The sequence below is a fragment of the Archocentrus centrarchus genome, chromosome 4 (genome assembly GCF_007364275.1).
Source record: "Archocentrus centrarchus isolate MPI-CPG fArcCen1 chromosome 4, fArcCen1, whole genome shotgun sequence".
Classification (NCBI taxonomy): Eukaryota; Metazoa; Chordata; class Actinopteri; order Cichliformes; family Cichlidae; genus Archocentrus; species Archocentrus centrarchus.
This window is the reverse complement of record NC_044349.1, coordinates 15,496,888-15,515,619: the sequence shown is the minus strand read 5'-3', so window position 1 is coordinate 15,515,619 and position 18,732 is coordinate 15,496,888. Positions and strand designations below refer to the sequence as shown.

At 40.9% G+C, this 18,732-nt stretch overlaps 1 protein-coding gene across 2 annotated transcripts in view; it reads left to right on the top strand.

Moving 5' to 3' along the window:
• The window catches only part of nr5a2 (nuclear receptor subfamily 5, group A, member 2), a 73,112-nt gene extending 54,380 nt beyond the window's left edge, over positions 1 to 18,732 (top strand). The window contains exon 7 of one of the 2 annotated variants that reach the window (XM_030727933.1): positions 17,030 to 18,732. In XM_030727933.1, the coding sequence (XP_030583793.1) occupies positions 17,030 to 17,277 (248 nt within the window). In that variant the 3' untranslated portion in view covers positions 17,278 to 18,732. The remainder of the gene's footprint in view (positions 1 to 17,029) is intronic. The other variant, XM_030727934.1, reaches the window with a different exon arrangement.

Genomic DNA, 18,732 nt, shown 5'->3' with positions numbered 1-18,732 from the left:
CTTGCTTGTAAGCTTACAATAAGGATGAAATTCATATATCTGTGGTGATCTAAGCCTCAAAACTGCCTGCAGCACAATCCACGCAACAACTTTAGAGTTTCTGTTAAGTAGCACTACAGGCTGAGCAGGTGACCCATATGCCATAAGGCTATTGCAGAGGCCTGGGTTTGTTTTAATACTACTACTAATAAAAATAATTAAAAAGTTGCACCTTTTCAAACACACACTAGTCTGAAGATGGTCAAGCTGTTTACCAAATTCACCAAAACACATCTCATCACTAAAGAGGAGATTTTAAAAGATAAAGATTCCCAGCCACTTTCCTTTCCTTTATGCCCCCCAAAGAAAAAACACACCTGGCACTGGTGCTGCCATCTGAGAGAATTGACACCAGTGTGAAATTATAGTCTGGAGCTCTGCTCAGGCAGTTTCATATGTGAAGTATTACAAGTCAGATGTGATTTCACCACACTAGTTTCTTGTGAAAAGGGCCAGATAGTTTGAGATGCATGTGTTTGAAATGTGGCATGAATCGTGCCTCAAAGTATATGTGTTCATGGCTGTGCAGACTGCTCTGACAAATATTTGTGTCCCGTAAATTAGTCTCAGTCACTGGATTGGTCCATTGACAGCAGTAAATGTCAAATGCAATAGTAGTGATTGAACCATACATATGTATAAGGTTCATAAAGTGCAATCCATGGACTGAGCGACTGCATCAAGTCCTTTTTCATCACGTTGTTTTGAAGCTTGCTGAAGTGCTCGGCAAACATGTGCTGATTGAAAACTATTGGACTCTCATCTACCTTTCAAACAAATCTTTTTACCCGCCGTCTCTTTTCTCCAGGCATCGCACTGATGCAGGAAACAAACAACAACAACAACAAAAAAGTTGTTCAAACTTGGTTTCTGACAGAACCGGATCCAGTTAATCATGTTTGAGTGTCCTGACTTTTCTTTCATTTCTTTCCTCTTATTAGGAGTAGGTGGGAGTGTGCCCTAAAGCAATGAACCTAATCCTTCTGTATATTTTCTGTCAATTTTATCCTAAGAAATCTAACATGGTGAGCAGTAAGCTCCTGATGCTGGCAGCCACTCTGTAGGGAATTCCATGTAATGAGGCTTTCTAAAAGGCTTTCAGACTTTATCAAGCAATAAAAGCTCCAGCTCACAACTATTACCTGGAAATACTGCAGGCTGTTGTCATTAAGTAGGAGTTGCAGTGAGTTTTGGTTGTGTTGTTTGACATACTGAGGATTGCTGCCTCACATTGCTGACCCCCCCTTTCAGCCTCAGCCTTATATCTTGACAAGGGTCCACTCTAAACGGTTTCAACATTTCACAGATCACCTCCAGCCAGTCCTTAATTTACAGCTCAGGCTGCATTTCTTCTCTTTATGGGTCTTTTTCCATTATTGCAGGAATTTATATAACAATTATGTTGACAGTGTTAAACAGGGACAGTTATTAGAGGGTAAATATACAGTCTACTGCTTAACCTAACCCTAGTCTAGACCTAAAACAGAGAATATTCTTGCCACACTTTTGGTGCTAACAGGGCAAAGGTGTTAGCATTTTACTGGCATGTGGTGTCCTTTGAATTGTGCAACGATTCAAAAATACATTTATGGAGTTATGACAACAAACCCAGGATGTGTAAAAAGTATTTTTGGTTAGTATTTATGCAATTGCAGCAGTTGTCCAAACTATAAAAAACTGAAAATAGATGTGTGTCATATATAAGAATATAAGAACTTTGATCTCTAGGTCTGAGACAAGGCCAAAATTAAGGTAATCATTAGTATTCAACTCAATTCAGTTCAATTCAATGTATATAGCACCAAATCACAACAATAGTTGTATCAAGATGATTTACATTGTATGGTAAAGACCCTACAATAATAGAGAGAAAACCAAAACAATCAGACGACTCCCTATGAGCAAGCCTTGGTGACAGTGGGAAGGAAAAACTCCCTTTTAACAGGAAGATAAGGGGAGGGAGACAGGACAAAAGACACAAGGATTTTAGCTAGTTATGTACTTTACATTTTCTTTATTTATAGGCTACAGTGTATGTGATCTTAAATGTGAAACTGCAAACATTTCGGTTTGATTTCAGCACATTTATTGTATTATTTACTCAATACACAATATAGTTTTAGTACTATATATAGTACAAATATGCTATTCTTATACAGTGTTCAAAAAATTAAAGAAACACTTTTTAATCAGAGTATAGCATCAAGTCAGTTGAACTTATGGGATATTGATCTGGTGAGTTAAGTAGCAGAGGGGGTTGTTAATCAGTTTCAGCTGCATTGGTTTTAATGAAATTAACAACAGGTGCACTAGAGGGGCAACAGTGAGACATCCCCCAAAACAAGAATGACTTCACAGGTGGAGCCACTGATATTTTCCCTCCTCATCCTTTCTGTTTTTTCCCTGGTTTTGCATTTGGCTAGGGTCAGTGTCACTACTGGTAGCATGAGGTGATACCTGGATCCTGCATAGGCTCCACAAGTAGTCCAGCTCCTTCAGGACAGCACATCAATACATGCCATTGCCAGAAGGTTTGCTGTGTCTCCTGGCAGTCTCAAGAGTATGGGAGAGATTCCAGGAGACAGGCCAGAAAGCTGGAGAGGGCCATAGAAAACCCTTAAATCATTAGCAGGACCAGTATCTTCTCCTTTGTGCAAGGAGGAACAGGATAGGAACTGCCAGAGCCCTACAAAATGATCTCCAGCGGGCCGCTGCTGTGACTGTCTCTGACCAAACAATCAGAAACAGACTTCATGAGGGTGGCTTGAGGGCCCAACATCCTCTAGTGGGCCCTGTGTTCACTGCGCGGTGCCATGGAGCCCGGTTGGCATTTGTCATAGAATACCAGAATTGGCAGGTCCACCACTGGCACCCTGTGCTTATCGCAGATTCACCCTGAGCACATGTGATAGGTGTGAAAGGGTCTGGAAAAGCTGTGAAGAATGTTATACTGCCTGTAACATAATTTGTTGACTGGTTTGGTGGTGGGTCAGTGATTGTCTGGGAAGACATATTTATGGGCATGCACAATGCAGACCTCTACAGGGTAGGCAACAGCACCCTGCCTGCCATTAGGTATCAGGATGAAATTCTTATACTCAATTGTCAGACCCTACGCTGGTGCACTGGGTCCTGGGTTCCTCCTGGTGCACAGCAATGCCCGGCCTCGTATAGGGAGAGTATCCAGGCATCTCCTGGAGGATGAAGGAATTGATACTACTGACTGGTCCCCATGCTCACGTTGACCTAAATCCAACACAACACTTCTGGGACATTATGTTTCAGTCCATTCAGCACTGGCAGGTTGCACCTACTGTCCAGGAGCTCAGTGATGCGCTGGTCCAGATGTGGAAGGAAATCCTCCAGAACACCATCTATTTTCTCATTAGGAGTATGCCCCACTGTTACTATATGTTTGTCATGCGTACAAGCATGTGGGAGCCATACAAACTACTGAGTACCATTCTGAGGTGCTGCAATGAAATTTCATCAAAATGGACTAGCCAGCTGCATCATTTTTCACTTAGATTTTCAGGGTGTCTTTGAATTCAACCCTCTGTAGGTTGATCATTTTAATCCCAATCAAACAATGTAGCATCATTTTAATCCTAACACATTACCCACTCCATATCAATACAGATACCATGATTTTTTTCCCATTGAGATCTAATGTGTTTTCAAAGTGTTCCTTTCATTTTTTTTTTTTTTTTGAGCAGTGTATATGTATAAGCTCAAATTTTTCTTGTAGATTTACATGCGTTTGAAAAAATAAGGTTAAAATATTAAGGAAAATAAAAATTTTTCCAAAGCAGCAGCCTCATTGCAACAACATAGTAAACTCTCTCATCTTCTGCTGCACCAGAAGTGCTTCAAAAGTAGCTAGCTCTTTTTGAATGTAAAATCATAAAATGTGCAGCCCGGCCCTTCACTTCTTCTTGAATATGATGACTGCTGCAAGGTGGCAGCAAAATTTAATGCACTTTAACTCACTGCCCTGCCAAAGCGATTCAGGACATATCCCCTAAACTTCTGCTTCCCTCTATCAATACACTCACTAACTACCCTAGCAGTGAGCACAACCAGACAAATGCTCCTGTAAAAGTGTTTTTTTTATCCAAAAAAAAAAAAAAATTCTACCCTTCTACCTTATCTTGTGCTCCTCTCCTGCACTCCCATGTGGGGTGATTTAAGGCAAGATAGGCTATGGAGAAACTGTTCCCCTCTATCTCTCCCACTTCCCTGCTTCTCATTCTCCTTCTCCCTTGGTCTTATTACAGGTTGTCAGTTTATTATAAAACATTAGGAAAGCAGAGGGACACTTGCAGTTACTGTCCTATCGATCGGCAAGGATAGATTCTGCGATTTAGAGTCAGCCTCTTCTCGCGCCCTCCACATTCTCGGCCTCCTATTAAGGCACCAGCGCTTTGCTTTGGCTATTGATGTCTCAACATTAACAGTTACAAGCTGCTACAGAAAATCAATGCTCAACTTTTATTACCTGCTGCATAACGTGGAGGACCTCCCGCCAGCTGGTACTTAGCAGTCAAAAGGAGGCATGGATGGTCCGCCCGGCACATCAGGTGTTTTCTAAGTGATATCTGCAGTAATATCAATCATGTGTATAGCATATGGGGGCTTTCAGGGGCCAGTTGAGAGCCTTAGAGCTTTGAGGTAAACTATAGGAAGGTATAGCATGCTAAACTAATTAGCACGTCCTTGCAAATATTAGCTTCTGTGCTTGGGCAGAGACCTAAGTTGAGTATGAAACGTTTGTCATAGGTTCTCAAAATGTTTTAAAAATCACTCTTTAATACTACCATCAGCACACACCCAGTTCACCAACTTACAGTATACCACCTAAATGTCATCAAGCTAAAATACTGGATGATCCCCTCAACCGCCATCCATCCAGTCATCCATCCATCCATCCAGCCATCATCAGTATCAACCTGGATATGTGTGTTGTAACAGAGAATCTTAACCCAGGTAGGGTGGATCTAGAGCGGCTAAGGCCTCTCAAACATTTATGAGGGGCTACTAAGAAGCGGTATGGCAGCCCTTCTGGGACAAACAGCCCCTGGTTCTGTACTCTCAGTCCCGATCAATGGAACTCGAGTTCATTACACACACTTTTCAGCCGAACGGCGGCAACTGATTTTTTTCTCCCCCCCTCCCTCCTCTGATCGTCGAGCAGCCCACCACTGGGGCTGCATTACACTTGCTTGTTTACGTGGCTGCGTGTATAGGGTAAGACAGGGGAAGGGAGCGTGTGTTGGTGTGTATTCGTGTGTGTGTGTCCGCGCACGCGAACAGGGGCTGCTCCCAGTGGGTAGAGCTTGAGGTTATCATTATGTACAGGTTGGTCCACTGCAATGCTAATGCTAATGCATTCTCAGTGGCCGCAGCTCGGGTCCCAACGCTGTGCTAGCAGGGCTGCTACTCGTCTCCAATTAAAGACTGAGGGATGTCTGTTTGGGGTAGGGGAGACAGGCCTGGGCTATTCGGGGCCCTGCGGAGAACAGGCTCACATTAGTCAAGGAAAACAGACTTGGAAAACAAATTGTGCATACACTAGAGTGCATCACATAATCCCTCTCTTGATTCAAGCATCATCTAGTCCCTGGTAGTGATTTTTTACAGTTTAATAACTGGTTTAGAGGACCTGTTGGTTTTAATCTGCAGGACTTCATCACACTGACTTCAAACTATCAGAACAATCTATTTTTCATACTTCTCATGTTGTTATAATGATGAAAATAAGCAAGTTTAAACAATGTGATCATTTTCTGGAGTCACAAAGCATAAATCCAAGAGCACTGTACAATAAGAAAGACATATAGTCAACAAAACAGAACTGGTTCTTGCAATCGAAAAAGCATCAATATTTCACTCATAATACAGTATAACAGTGCTGTGGGATGAGGACTGTGGGTCAGTGTGTGTGCAGTGATGGTTTACACTGGATTGACTACCACTGTCATGACACATACTGATCAGATTGCTTAAATGCTATAGTAAAAAACAGCAACAAAGAGTTACTCAACCCTCCCTGTGAAGCTCTCACAATGAGTGCCATCTTGTTTTTGGTTACATTCACAGAACATGTAACCATCATGCGTAGCACACACACATGATGTAATACTCTAATGGGGAAGGACAGCATCCTGTAGAAACACACACACACACACAAGAAATGTATGAAAAGACACACTGGGATCTAGGTCAAAGGAGTGGCCTCTCAGTCTTTAAGTCTATTGCTCGTCAAGTGTTCAGTAACAGACATAATCAGATGGGCCCCGAGCTTTACACACACCAGCCTTGTCAATCATTTGTAAAGCTGTAAAACCATTCGCTCTTTCAATCAATATCTAAGAAGGAGCTACACTATTATTACTGCAACTATCATGTAAAAAAAAAAACTTTAGGATGAGACATTTATGGTCATTGTAGAGCTTATGATGTGTCATTAGTGTAACTCACTGGACAATCATTACTATATGCAAAGAGTTGTAATGACTGAAAATGATAAAAAAGGATGACACACGTTTGGAAAGCCCATTAAATGAATTTTATCACTTTGTAGTTTCAGCCCAGGAACTACTTTCTATCAAACATCAGGATTAAACAATAGGAATGACTTTAAACTTGTAAGTGCATGACTGCATGAAAAATGCTGAGTAGACTAGAAGTAGAAATAATCCCCTACAATCACCTACTGGTCTGATATTACAAACAGAGCTCACTGGCATTACAGCACTGCCTGGTATGTGGATGATCAGTCTCTGCAACCCTGTGTGAGTATGTATAGTGCAGAGGCATGCCTTTAAACTATGGTATTGGTAAGCTATATGGTGGTCAGGTGGCTTCTATAATACTATACACCCTTTGCTCTTTGAGCTTCTGTGCAAGTGTGGACATGTGTGTGTGTGTGTGTGTGTGTGTGTGTGTGTGTGTGTGTGTGTGTGTGTGTGTGTGTGTGTGTGTGTCTACGGACAATGCAGTTACAAGATACTTCTGTCAGAGCACAGAACAGCAGAGCTTTAAGGTGATATGTGTGTTCATGCTTTAGTCTGTGTGCGTCTGTGTAACCAGAGACAGTGATTAAATGTTTTAAAGCGCACATGATCCAGCAGTTGCTGCCTCTTGTTCTCCCACCCTTTCTCTCTCTTTCTCTTCATTGAGGGCCCCACCCACCTGTGATATTATACCCTCACTCTTGAACCATCTCAGATCCTTTCGTGTCTCTTCGTTCTCGTGCTGAAACTTATTTTTAGCAACATGATGCTGTTAAATAAAAAGACACGCAGTTTGAGGAAAGCAATTCTTTATAAGAAAGAGAGGAATGATCATGGCTAAAGAACGGGGTCAGGAAGCCAAGAAGCAATCCATGATGAAACTAAATTAATCAATCAACCTTTTGTTCTCACAGACACACCTACAGAATGCACTCATACGGTACATCATCAAATAAAATAAAGCTATGTGATGTAAAATAATACTCTGCAGTACCATGCATTTGCTATTCCAACTCTTTGTGCCCGTGTAAACTGCCTTAGAGCATAAAGTTGTACTTTAGTGCCACCTGGAACTGATATCAATAGCTACTGCAGGCATTACACCGCAAGCCTGGAAATTCTTAAAATGCTCGGTAACACCCCCAGTATGATTATGGAGTCTTAACACTACAATTAACTTATACAAAAGATAATACTCACGTAATACTCAAGTAATGAATAATAATGTTTTTTAAAAAGCTGTTAAAATGTCAGTAAACTTTTCTTCATAGTAAGTTGTGTAATGCAGAGGAGTCACCTTAAAGATCAGCTCATGTCACAATGATTACCCAAGTACACCGCTGATTTTTCAAGCGTGCTAGTGTTACTTTCCCAGATGTTATATTTGTTCTGTAGAGAAACAAAAGATAACATCTGGAAATCTTCAAGAAGTTGAACGTGCAGGTGCTATTTTTTCTCTTCCTCTTTAATTTTCTGCTGTATTGGGGATTTGATTTTTACAGTTAGACACTTCTCCAAAGTGTAATGACAAACTCAAGACCACACAGTGACACAGCCCTTTTTATTGTTTGTTAAAGTTCATTCAATAAAAATGGTGAAACTGTCAAACCGCAGTACGTGTGGTCTAAGTAAGCATGCTTGTGGTTTATCTTCAGAATTACAAATTTCCCCTGACTTCCTTGAATTGTGCGTTTGAATGTCCTAACATTTGGCATAGTAGGAGCGTGCAGTAAAATCCTGAGTCCATCTTCGAGAAGCAGCCTACAAACATGTCATCTTACATTAGCTCTGAGTGGGAGGGGGAGAAGAGCCCCTGCCATCCAGTACTTTCAAATAAATGAAACCCAAATTTGCACTTGTGTGAAAAGTGTAGCCTATTTAAGGGAACCAAAATCAAACAGAGAACAAAGAAATCAAATGAAGGTGTGGAATATATGTGGCACACTCTTCTTTAGTCAGCACTCTACCTGCTGGCATCAAAAGAGAATGAAGCAGAATGAAGAGGAGGCAGAGGGATGGGTGGATGTAAAACGAGAGAGTGCAAGGGAAAGACTGAGTGAGAGTCAGAGAGGTGGGAAACTGACACTATGGATTAACTGTCCTTCATGCTGAAAATATACATCCCCGGGCGCTTGATGCTGAATTATTAATTCAAATTTGTCAGAGAAAGAATGAGAGAGATCTATTGACGGGGACACGGGCCCTTTAATGGTCTCATTAAAGGGGAGGCATCCCACACCATGCACCTTCTGTACTGCTGCAGGAGTTTTCGGGGCACTGGAGGGCTGGAGGGGGGGGTACTTGACCCCCCAATGATTTTCTGTCACTTTATCATAAACAAGAAAGGTTGACATGCCCCTCCACTCACTATGCCCTCCCTCCACCAGCAAACAAACCCTGGCTGTAATTAGCCAACGGGTGCCTAAGTGCACTGAATCTAAACGAGGTTCACACGCATGCATTGATACAGACAGACACGGGAGCAGCACACACGGTGCCTGCTTCTACGTTTGCTGACAGGTACAAATGCAATACAAGGTGAAGTCACGGGAAGGCTGAAGAGCCACCTCACAGGTACAGCAATATTGATTTCTAATTCATTAGATTTCTTTTTTTCCTTTTTCCCACTCCATCAACATTTCCTCACATTACACCAAACGCAGAGACTTTGCATCTGGATTGCTGTCTGAACCTGTCAGTCAAGTGTTAGCATCATTAGCTCTGTGTAGCTACATGACTGGGAGCTGTTTTGTGATGGTGTGTTAACTGTCTGCACAATCCACACAGCATCAGGAAGGTGGGAGAGCAGGGACCTGTGGGTGCATCACTCACTCTGAGGCCAGCTCATTGAAAGGCTTTTGGTTCCACCTCCGGGGGGGGGGTAAAAAAGAGGGGGTGGGGCAATAAGGAGGGAAGGTGGGGAGGACTGGAGGGACCACAGAGGGCTAAGCACCAGGTTCATTGTTGATTCAAGTCTCTTAGTATCCCTCTGGCAAATGGATTTTCATAATGCTGAGACAATGTGATTTTTTTCCCCCCAAACAATATGATTTTTATCCCAGCAAGTGTGTAGCATGTTAGAAATGCAAGTAAGGATTATTTTCATTACTGATTCATCTAGCATTTTTTATTTAACCTATTAACCATATAATTTTTAGCATGTCCAACAAACTCATCTTGTGGACATATTGTTTTTGGCTGAGTTATTGTAATAGCCATACAACAATATCACTGACATGACATTCTGTATAGAGATCTTAACTAGCTCTTTAATATGTATGCCCACTCATATTAATCTCCCTGGCTGTGCCCATCTGTTGGAGCCCTCAGTAATGCAGCCACAGACAGGACCTACTGATTCAGGGTGTAAATTTGTTTTCCCCTTCACCTCAAGATAAATCCCCTGCACCTTCCAGCCAGCATAGGCAATGAGAGAAGCTTGTCTCCTTCCTGCTCCGAGCACCTTTTCTCTTATTTATTTTATCAGACCTAAGGCGCATTTCTCTCCCTTTCAATATCTCTCGACCTCTCTCCATCACCCCACTGAGCCCGCCGACCCATCCTTGGGCGACAGAACTCAAGCAGCCGCTACCTGTTTAGCTTAACAACAATAGCATTGTTGTCAGCTGAGGTTTAGATCTGACTTAATATATTCCCAACTGGACCGTAGCTGCTTAATTCTCCTTTACAGCTGCATGGCATTTGGCCCCCGGAGAGGAGAAAGTGAGGGTTTGATAAGTTGGTGGGCAAATTGAGCCTTAATGCTTTCTTCTGACAAGCTGACAACAACATGTTCCCATTGGTGGCCTGTTTTCAGAAAGTGTGAGACAGTTATTATTCATTGCCAGCACAGAGGAAATTTGGCCTCTGGATATTGGGCTCTATGCTACCTTCAGGGCATGTAGCTAGCTAGTATGTTACTGTATGTCGGTGAAGTAACCGTTACTGCTTAAGATAAAAGGTCACTGCTCTGGGATTAATGAGACCTTTCTTATACCCAAGTACAAAATATTCATCCAGTTATCCTATCCTTTAAATATTTACAAAATAAAAAGTAATCAGACTTGGCTGACATTACTCTGTACCAGTCACTATATGTCTGTTTGTTGTACTATTATATATCCTGTTGGTGTGGAAAGGCATTAATCAGTATAAGAGTATGAAGACATTTGACCCTAGTTCACAATAAATTTAAATGACGTATTGTCACATGAAAACAAGAATCAAGAACTGTAGGCACCTGTTGGGGTGTTTTATTGTTAACGCTTGCTTAACTCTCTCTTATCTACAGCCTAAAGCCATCAGTGTGCATCAACACAAATGGTGATTGGATACTAAAACAGCATCTGAAAGCTGTAATCGCCACACCTTTCCAGCATCAGAATACAAGGCTGTATCTAACAATTTCTGAACTTGTTGCAATTGAAGGTCTGGCTTCACCCAGTGATTAACCAGTGCTGCAGAGGTGTACTCAAATGGCCTCCACAGCCAACAGATCCCAATCCAACAGACTGGATCAGGAACAAAACAAATCTGCAGCAACTGTGTGATGCTATCATGTCATCTTGCTGACTCTATAATACAAAGAATTAAGGCAGTTCTGAAGGCAAAACAGCATCCAAACCAGTGCTAGCAAGGTGGACCTAATAAAGTATCTGGTGCGTGTATTTTTACATAACTGTAATGTCTCATTTATTTCTGTGGCAGCCAACATTTCAGCATGTTTTCATGTGTGGCCATTCAAAATGAAAAAATATATACTTTTTTTCTTTCTAGCTTGTTTCTGCCTTAACCACCATGGTTTCCAGCATCATTAGATATTTTATCAGAGATCAATTTCAGTTGATAAAACAGAGAATAGATAAATTCCTCCACATCTTCATCTTGCGTTCTGTGATCAGATTGCCGTGATGCTAGTTATGCTTTTAGCCTTTGGAGTATAAGGTTTCAAAGATCCCCCATTAAATGTTAAGAGGCCTATATCTGCAGTTTACTTCCATTATTTTTTCACTCACCTCTAAGGTGGAGGCTTCATATCGAGAAGGGAATTCCCCAAATGGGACTTGGAGGAAAACAAGGTAGCTGAGAGCTCCAAGGAGCAGGGGAACCTGTTTTCTGGCAAGTACAGATAGATGTAATACTCTAATGGGGAAGGACAGCATCCTGCAGAAGAAAACACACACACACACACACACACACACACACACACACACACACACACACACACACACACACTTTCACATGAAATGTCAGTAGAGAGTTGATAGGAGCTGAGGCGAGTGTATGTAGGTGTAGCAAGTGTGTTTGTGTACTTAAGGTGGTGTGAGGAGATCAGGGGTTAAAAAAAATGCTTTTCATCAAAGCTTATGTATCAGGGCAGAGCAACATGACTCTGATAATAGCCTACTTAAGTGCTACCATTAACCGCTCGGCCATTGCTCTTTGCCCTGTGGTCCTTATTTACTTTGATTGCCTTTGCTGCTCTGTGTTTTAAACACAGTTTAACACAGTAGAGTTCTCCCAGTGATCATACAACACTTCATATTGCTTATGATAGTTAGTAAGTCATTAGTCGGCATATGTTTCTCTCAAAATCAAAGGTCACTGGGTTCTCTTGTGTCAACGCCCCCATCTCTGATTGGAGCCAAGCTGTAAGGCAGATTAACAGTGGAAAAAGTAGCTGTTGACTTGATAACAGCCCAGTAGGGTGCAATAAAGAGGACTTAGCCAGGACACGCGTTCAACTCCTCGCTCTTTGACGCACCGCTGCTGTAGTAAAAGGTTCTCCAGCTTTGATAGGCTCATATAAATGCTTGTGAAACTCCCAATTGGAAGAGCTGGGCCACCTAATTCCCGCCTATGCAGGAAGTAACCAGTTTGTCTTCCACTCACGTTTAATTGGCCAAGTTTTACTGACAGCAGTTCCCTCAATAACTGTTTATAACCCACAAGTTTTATGTGTTGTTTTTGGACCCGGCAGAAAACACATGTTGTGAAGTTTTGAAAGGCAGCGTGTATGGGTAGCATGTGACTCAGAGGTTTATTGATTGAGGCTCTAAAAGTGTAATGTGAGAGAACAGGGTGTTATTTTGGCCTGTAATAACTGCTGACTACATAGCAGTGCTTTCTCAAAATAGGTGATAGTTTAGTGCAGAAACAGTATGTTAGAGAATATGGAGAGGGTGAAAGGTTTGTCAAGTGAATTCCCTACTTATAGTATTTCAGATTTTCTTGAACTTTCTTTCTTTCTTTCATGAAACATGAACTGTCCCTAACTTTTTAAACTTTTTTCAGGGATGTAGCAACACTTTTGTTTAATTTGGGTCTAATTTACAGTCACAAACAACATTAAACCCCACCCAAACTGAAGTTCAGTCAGTGAAAGGATGCTAAACACTGCCCAAATTCAACACGTAAACAAATAAATCACATAGTCACATGAGCACTCCTGTAGTTACTATCTGAATGACAGACCTGGCTGATAAGAATCGCATTTATGTTGGCCTGTTGCTAGCTAAACCTCAGCACAACAATGATCCACAACAATCCACAAAGTCTTTCACAATATAACTCAAATGATGAACACTACCGAATTAATAATTTGAACTAAAACAGTCTAAGTATAATTACAGAGTTAAAAAAGCAAGGAAAAGTGTACAAAAAAACTTGGTGTATGTATTGTTTTTATTTCTCTGGTCCTATTTTCCCCAATACATTCTCCACACTATGAGGCATGTCTGTGATCAGAGCGAAATAATGGAACAAGCATTTGCATGAGTGAATGTGCAGTTTCCGTGTCTCTGTGTGTGCGCGCATGTGTGTCTGTGTCCCTGGAGCAGGTTGATTGTAAGGGTCGGTGAAAGAGTGTAAAAGCACACGCAGAGACAAACACTCACAGCACAGAGCAGATCCAGTCTAATTAAAAAGCACAGCGGAGATTTCAGGGGTTCTGTGAAAGAGAGAATTAATGTGTGTGTGTATATGTGTATGTGCATGCGTGTGTGTGTGTGTGGTTTTGCATTAGGTCGCTGGCTTCGGCATGATCGGCCGTCAAATGAAACAATGTATTCTGCGGGACCTCGGGGTTTCCTTTTGAGTATTCGGACGCGGCACTGCAACGAACTGTGGCTGTTTTATGTGAAAAAAAGTTGATAATTAGTCCCACAGTGACTGAAGGATGAGATGGAGAGAGAGAAGAGAGGGGGGAATGAGGGGGGCATTGAAGGAAGAGGAGAGAGTGCTTAGCACATTTAATACTCCAACCTGCCACTGTCTGGGAATCGCTGATCAATTGTTTATTTGTTGTTTCTTTTATTTCACCACATTCATGCTTTTAAAAGACTAAATTACTCTTTGTGCACTTTTCTTATTTAGCGCCTTCGTAGCGTAGTGACTTACACGTTTGCCTAACAAGCTAAAGATTTCTGGTTCAACCACAGGAGGAGACACAAATCCCTTTGGGTTTGCGTCAGGAAGGGTATCTGGCATAAAAACCGGCCAAATCAAACATGGGGCGCTACCTGCTGTGGCAACCCGGTGTGACTAAGGGAGCAGCTGAAAGTAGCTCTAGTTCACTTTTCTGATTTGGTTAGTGGGCAGAATTGCAACAAAGTACTCTTCAACCTTAGTATTTATTTATTTTTTTTTCCACTGGTCTTTGCAGTTGAGGATCGATATTAAGCTATTATCATTTGTGCTTTTTCTTTTCTTTTCTTTTCTTTTTTGGAAGCCCTGATTCATTATTTTTTCAAAAGAGGCTCTGGTAATAATTAGCAATTAAAATGCTGTCTTATTGCCTCACTTTTGCCTAATTAGCTTGACAGAGACATTGGATATTAATTCTCTGTAGTTCTCCCCCAACATCCACACATGCACACATCTAACTAAAGCAGACACACACAAAACACAGACAAATCTTTCGGTGAAACCGTGGTTGTACCTGACATGCTTCTGCCATGATTTGGGCTCACCTTGTCATGCTTCTGCTGCTTTACCCAAAACAGACTCAGAAGAAGCTCTGACATCCCTGAATTGATTATTAAATAGTGTGCAGTGTTTGTTACTGACAGTGTTTTGCACTGCATAAAATACTTGATCTTACATGATTTTTTTTTAAAAAGGCTGCAATATTTTGATGCCTTAAAAGGCCTCATTCCTGTTGATACATATTCTGCTAATCACAATTCAGTTTTCACAGAATTTTGTTACACTAACAACATAGGAGTTGGTTTTTGAGGTTTTTTTGTTGTTGTTTTTGTTGGGTTTTTTTTTTTGACAGCTTGAAACTCAAACATGTCTATTTTATAAAAAGATTCCAGTAGGTTAAAGTTTGCTCATTTTATGCTGACAAACTTTAATAAATTCTAAATATAAATTACTTATGACCCTATATATACATATACTTGATGCTAATGTTAAAATGTGTTACATTAACAAGATAAAGTATGAAATTAGAAAACTTTAATAAATATATACTATGAAAGGCATGTCCATGGGTTTGTCTATTCATTTGTCAGGGAAACCCCCCCCCCCCCATATTTCTCTTATTTGAAAAGATGTAACTCTATCCATTTGCAGCCCCTGGAAATGTACAGCAATGCCACAGACATTCAGTCCTCTTATTTAGTGACACTTTTTGACACTTGATGTAAGAATTGTGTTTTCGGTAGCGTGTGCAAATCTTCTGAAGCTCATTCGTGAAGAGCAATGAAGCATAACTCAACAGTCAATTTGATAAAATTATTTAGTATTTTGAGTAATTTCCACATTCTTTCCTAACTTTCCAAGAAACTTTTCTCTCAGTTTTTCCCACGTTTAAATTGTTTCATTTGTAGATTAAAAAAAAAAAAAAAAAAAGCCTTTTCTTTTCCTCGTTGACCTGCGTAGGATGTCTATGTGTAAGCGCTTAAAGCACACTCAACAATCCACTGAGCTGGCTTATGTAAGGCTACATAAAGGCCTCTCTGAGGTGTTGGTGGTGTGAAAGACAGTGCTGGAGTCTGAGTGGGGTCAGACAGCTGAGTGGCAGCAGGAAAAAGCACATGTCATGTTTGTTTGGAGGCTCCTTTGTCACAGACCACACCCCTCCCCCTTTTCCTGCCCTCCTCTTGGCCTTATTTAGCCCCCCCGCCGTGTCACTCAGAGGTCAGGGTGAGCATCCACACGGTACATGATGGCACACAAACACAGGCAATACATGAACAGGCAGATACACACATACACACACATACAGATTGCAATAGCATGGTAGAGTGCATCATAGATGGAAGTGCCTTGAAGGACCTGCTTCTCATTCTCTAGACCTCATTAGCTGCTGATTTATCTCCCCCTCCTTCCTCCTCATGCTTTAGGTGGGTGGATGGGGTGTATGTGTGTGTGAGTAAGTTTGTGTGTGTGGGAAGAGGGTACTGTGTGAGAAAGAAAGAAATATTATGTGTATTTCCATGGATTAGTGTGTTTGTGTGTGTGTGTGTGTGTCTTTGGGAGATTAAGTCTGAAGGGTGGTATATTTTAGTGTGTGTATGTGTGTTGGTCCGGAGGTGTCAACTATACACAGACTCTGTCATTCCACATTAGCCCACTGTGAACACACTCGACCTGGGGTCAAACAGATTAATAAAAGATCACACATGCACACACAGAGCTGCTACCTGATTAAATATTCTGCAGCCCTGTACTTCATAATCATGACAAGTACACACAGCGCTCTGGTTCACCATTATCCATTTAGCAAATTTTTGTCTTGTCTTGCAATAATCTGCTTAAACCCCCAGTGAGCTTATTATTGTCAAGGAAAAGTGCTTATAGCTGTGCAGAAAGGTAGGATTTTAGAAAGATGCAAAATGTATTTTGCACGAGGAATTAATGGTGAAAAAGGGTTTTCCTCCGAGACGAATTCCTCAGCATGGCGTGTACTCTTATTGCTATTATTCATAAGATTGATGCTTTTATGAACTTTTTTTCTCCACAATTAGACAAAAATAACTGGAACACAATTGTTTTGATCTGGAACAAAAGTGTGGTGAAAGCATTAGGTTAAGGAGCAGCTCTGGTTTTAATACAACTACAACTCTCTCCTGAATAATTCATGGACTTCTGGGGAATTCATGTCCCAGGAGAAGAACCTTTTTTTTGCCTTTACCTGACTCCCTCTACACTGTAGTCCCAGGAGACGATTAAGGGGAAAAGAAGAAGAGGGAGGAAAATGTCATCATGATGTGGATTTTGAGCCAAGTGAAAATAAGCAACAACCAAAGAACTCAACTATATAAATGAAAATGCTCATTTTTGTATGTGTAATATGAACCTTGTTGGGGTTTTTAGGTAAAATACTCCAAGTTTTGTTTTGTTTTTTTTTATGTGTATGTAACCTTGGCTTTGATTTCCCTCACCTGTTCTCATACTGACCCAAATTTCCTACTGAGATCGTTAAAATGTTAGCAATGAACTAACCTTTCTCTTGCTCTTTCTTGTAGATGTGAAAAACCTGGAGAATTTTCACCTGGTAGAGAGCGTCCAGGAGCAGGTCAATGCAGCACTGCTGGACTACGTCATGTGTAACTACCCGCAGCAAACGGACAAGTTTGGCCAGCTGCTCCTCCGGCTACCCGAGATACGAGCGATCAGCCTGCAGGCCGAAGAATACCTTTACTACAAACACCTGAATGGCGACGTGCCCTGCAACAACCTGCTCATTGAAATGCTGCACGCCAAAAGAGCTTAGGAGGGGACTTTCCTGCCCGTAGTGCAGCTGTGCAGTTTTGCTGCAGTCCAGAAACTCCAAATAATGCTTTCACCAAAACCAGACCTCCAGCTCACACTTGACTATGTGGTGACCTAGAGGATGGGGAGCAGAGTTTATATCAAGCTCATTTTTTTTTTTTTGTTCAAGTTACAACTTGATGTGGACAAACACATGCACAGAGACTCATAAGGTGCACAGACAGACAGCATTCGGATCCCTTTATTGTAGGAAAAAAAAAAAACAATGAAAAACTCAAAAAGAAGAGTCGCTTTTCCTCAACCACACACAGAAAGAGACAATACTTAAAGGAAGAAAGAAAAACACTTGAAGCAGAATCTGCATTTACAAGATGATTTCTGATCATCTGCACAAGCAAGACTATCAGACTGTCAGGCTGCAACTTTAAGAATTAAGAGCCCACAAATGTTTTAGTGCTGGTAATGCCACAGAGAGGCTTTCTGCGCTGACAAAAAGGAAGCTGAATAACACTGCCCCATCTTTAAAAGAGCTTTGTGACTACAGCAGTGGCTTATTTTGGTCAATGATTCTCTTGTGTGCTCTCTCAATAAAAAGTAGCTTTTAGTTGCTATTGGTACTGTAAAGGCAAAATGTCAAGCAGTCAATCAGGCAAGAGACTTTTAGCTACCATCATGTCTGTTTTTTTTTTTTGCTTTTTTACTCACAAAAAAAAAATGCCTGCCATGGCAGCTTGGCCTAACTGAAAAGGGAGAACTGAAAGCTGAAAAATAAAAGTCTGAAGCAGGAACATTTGTTAATGAACAAAATGCTAAATGGGTGAATAAGAAAAAGACGTCTTTTTTTTTCTCTTGTAATGGAAGTCATTTGCTCCTCATGGTCGCCTTGCAGTTCTCCTTTCTTATGTCATCTCCCCAAGTTATCTTAGACTATGTACCTCAGAACGACCAGTGTTAAATAAATTCAATTAATAATGTCAGCTTAAATAATTGTATTTATAGACCCGTTTCCCACAACAAAAACTCCCTTTTTAACATTTCACTCAAACTGGAACAAAACAAAGTGCGTTTTCTGGAGACGGAGAAGGATCAATCCTGCCTTTGTCTGAAAAGACCAAAGCCTGTTGCAGAACAGATGAAGGAAATGACAAATACCTTAATAATCAGTATTATAAGAGAAAAAAAAACATTGTGATGTCACAGTTATGTGAGTCTTGCCTTATTTCATTACCATGCTAGCTAACCGTGCAGATGTGAATGAAAATATGTACAAATATATAAATATATATATATATATATATATAAAGTATTAATGTTGTAAAAAAAATTTAAAAGAATAATTCAGCAGTTGTTTACATTCATGTGGTCAAATGGGAGAGAACTGTGATGAAGCCTAAATTGCAAAGCAATGATTTCCTAAAAAAAAAAAAAAAAATGAAATTAATGAAAAAAAAAAAAG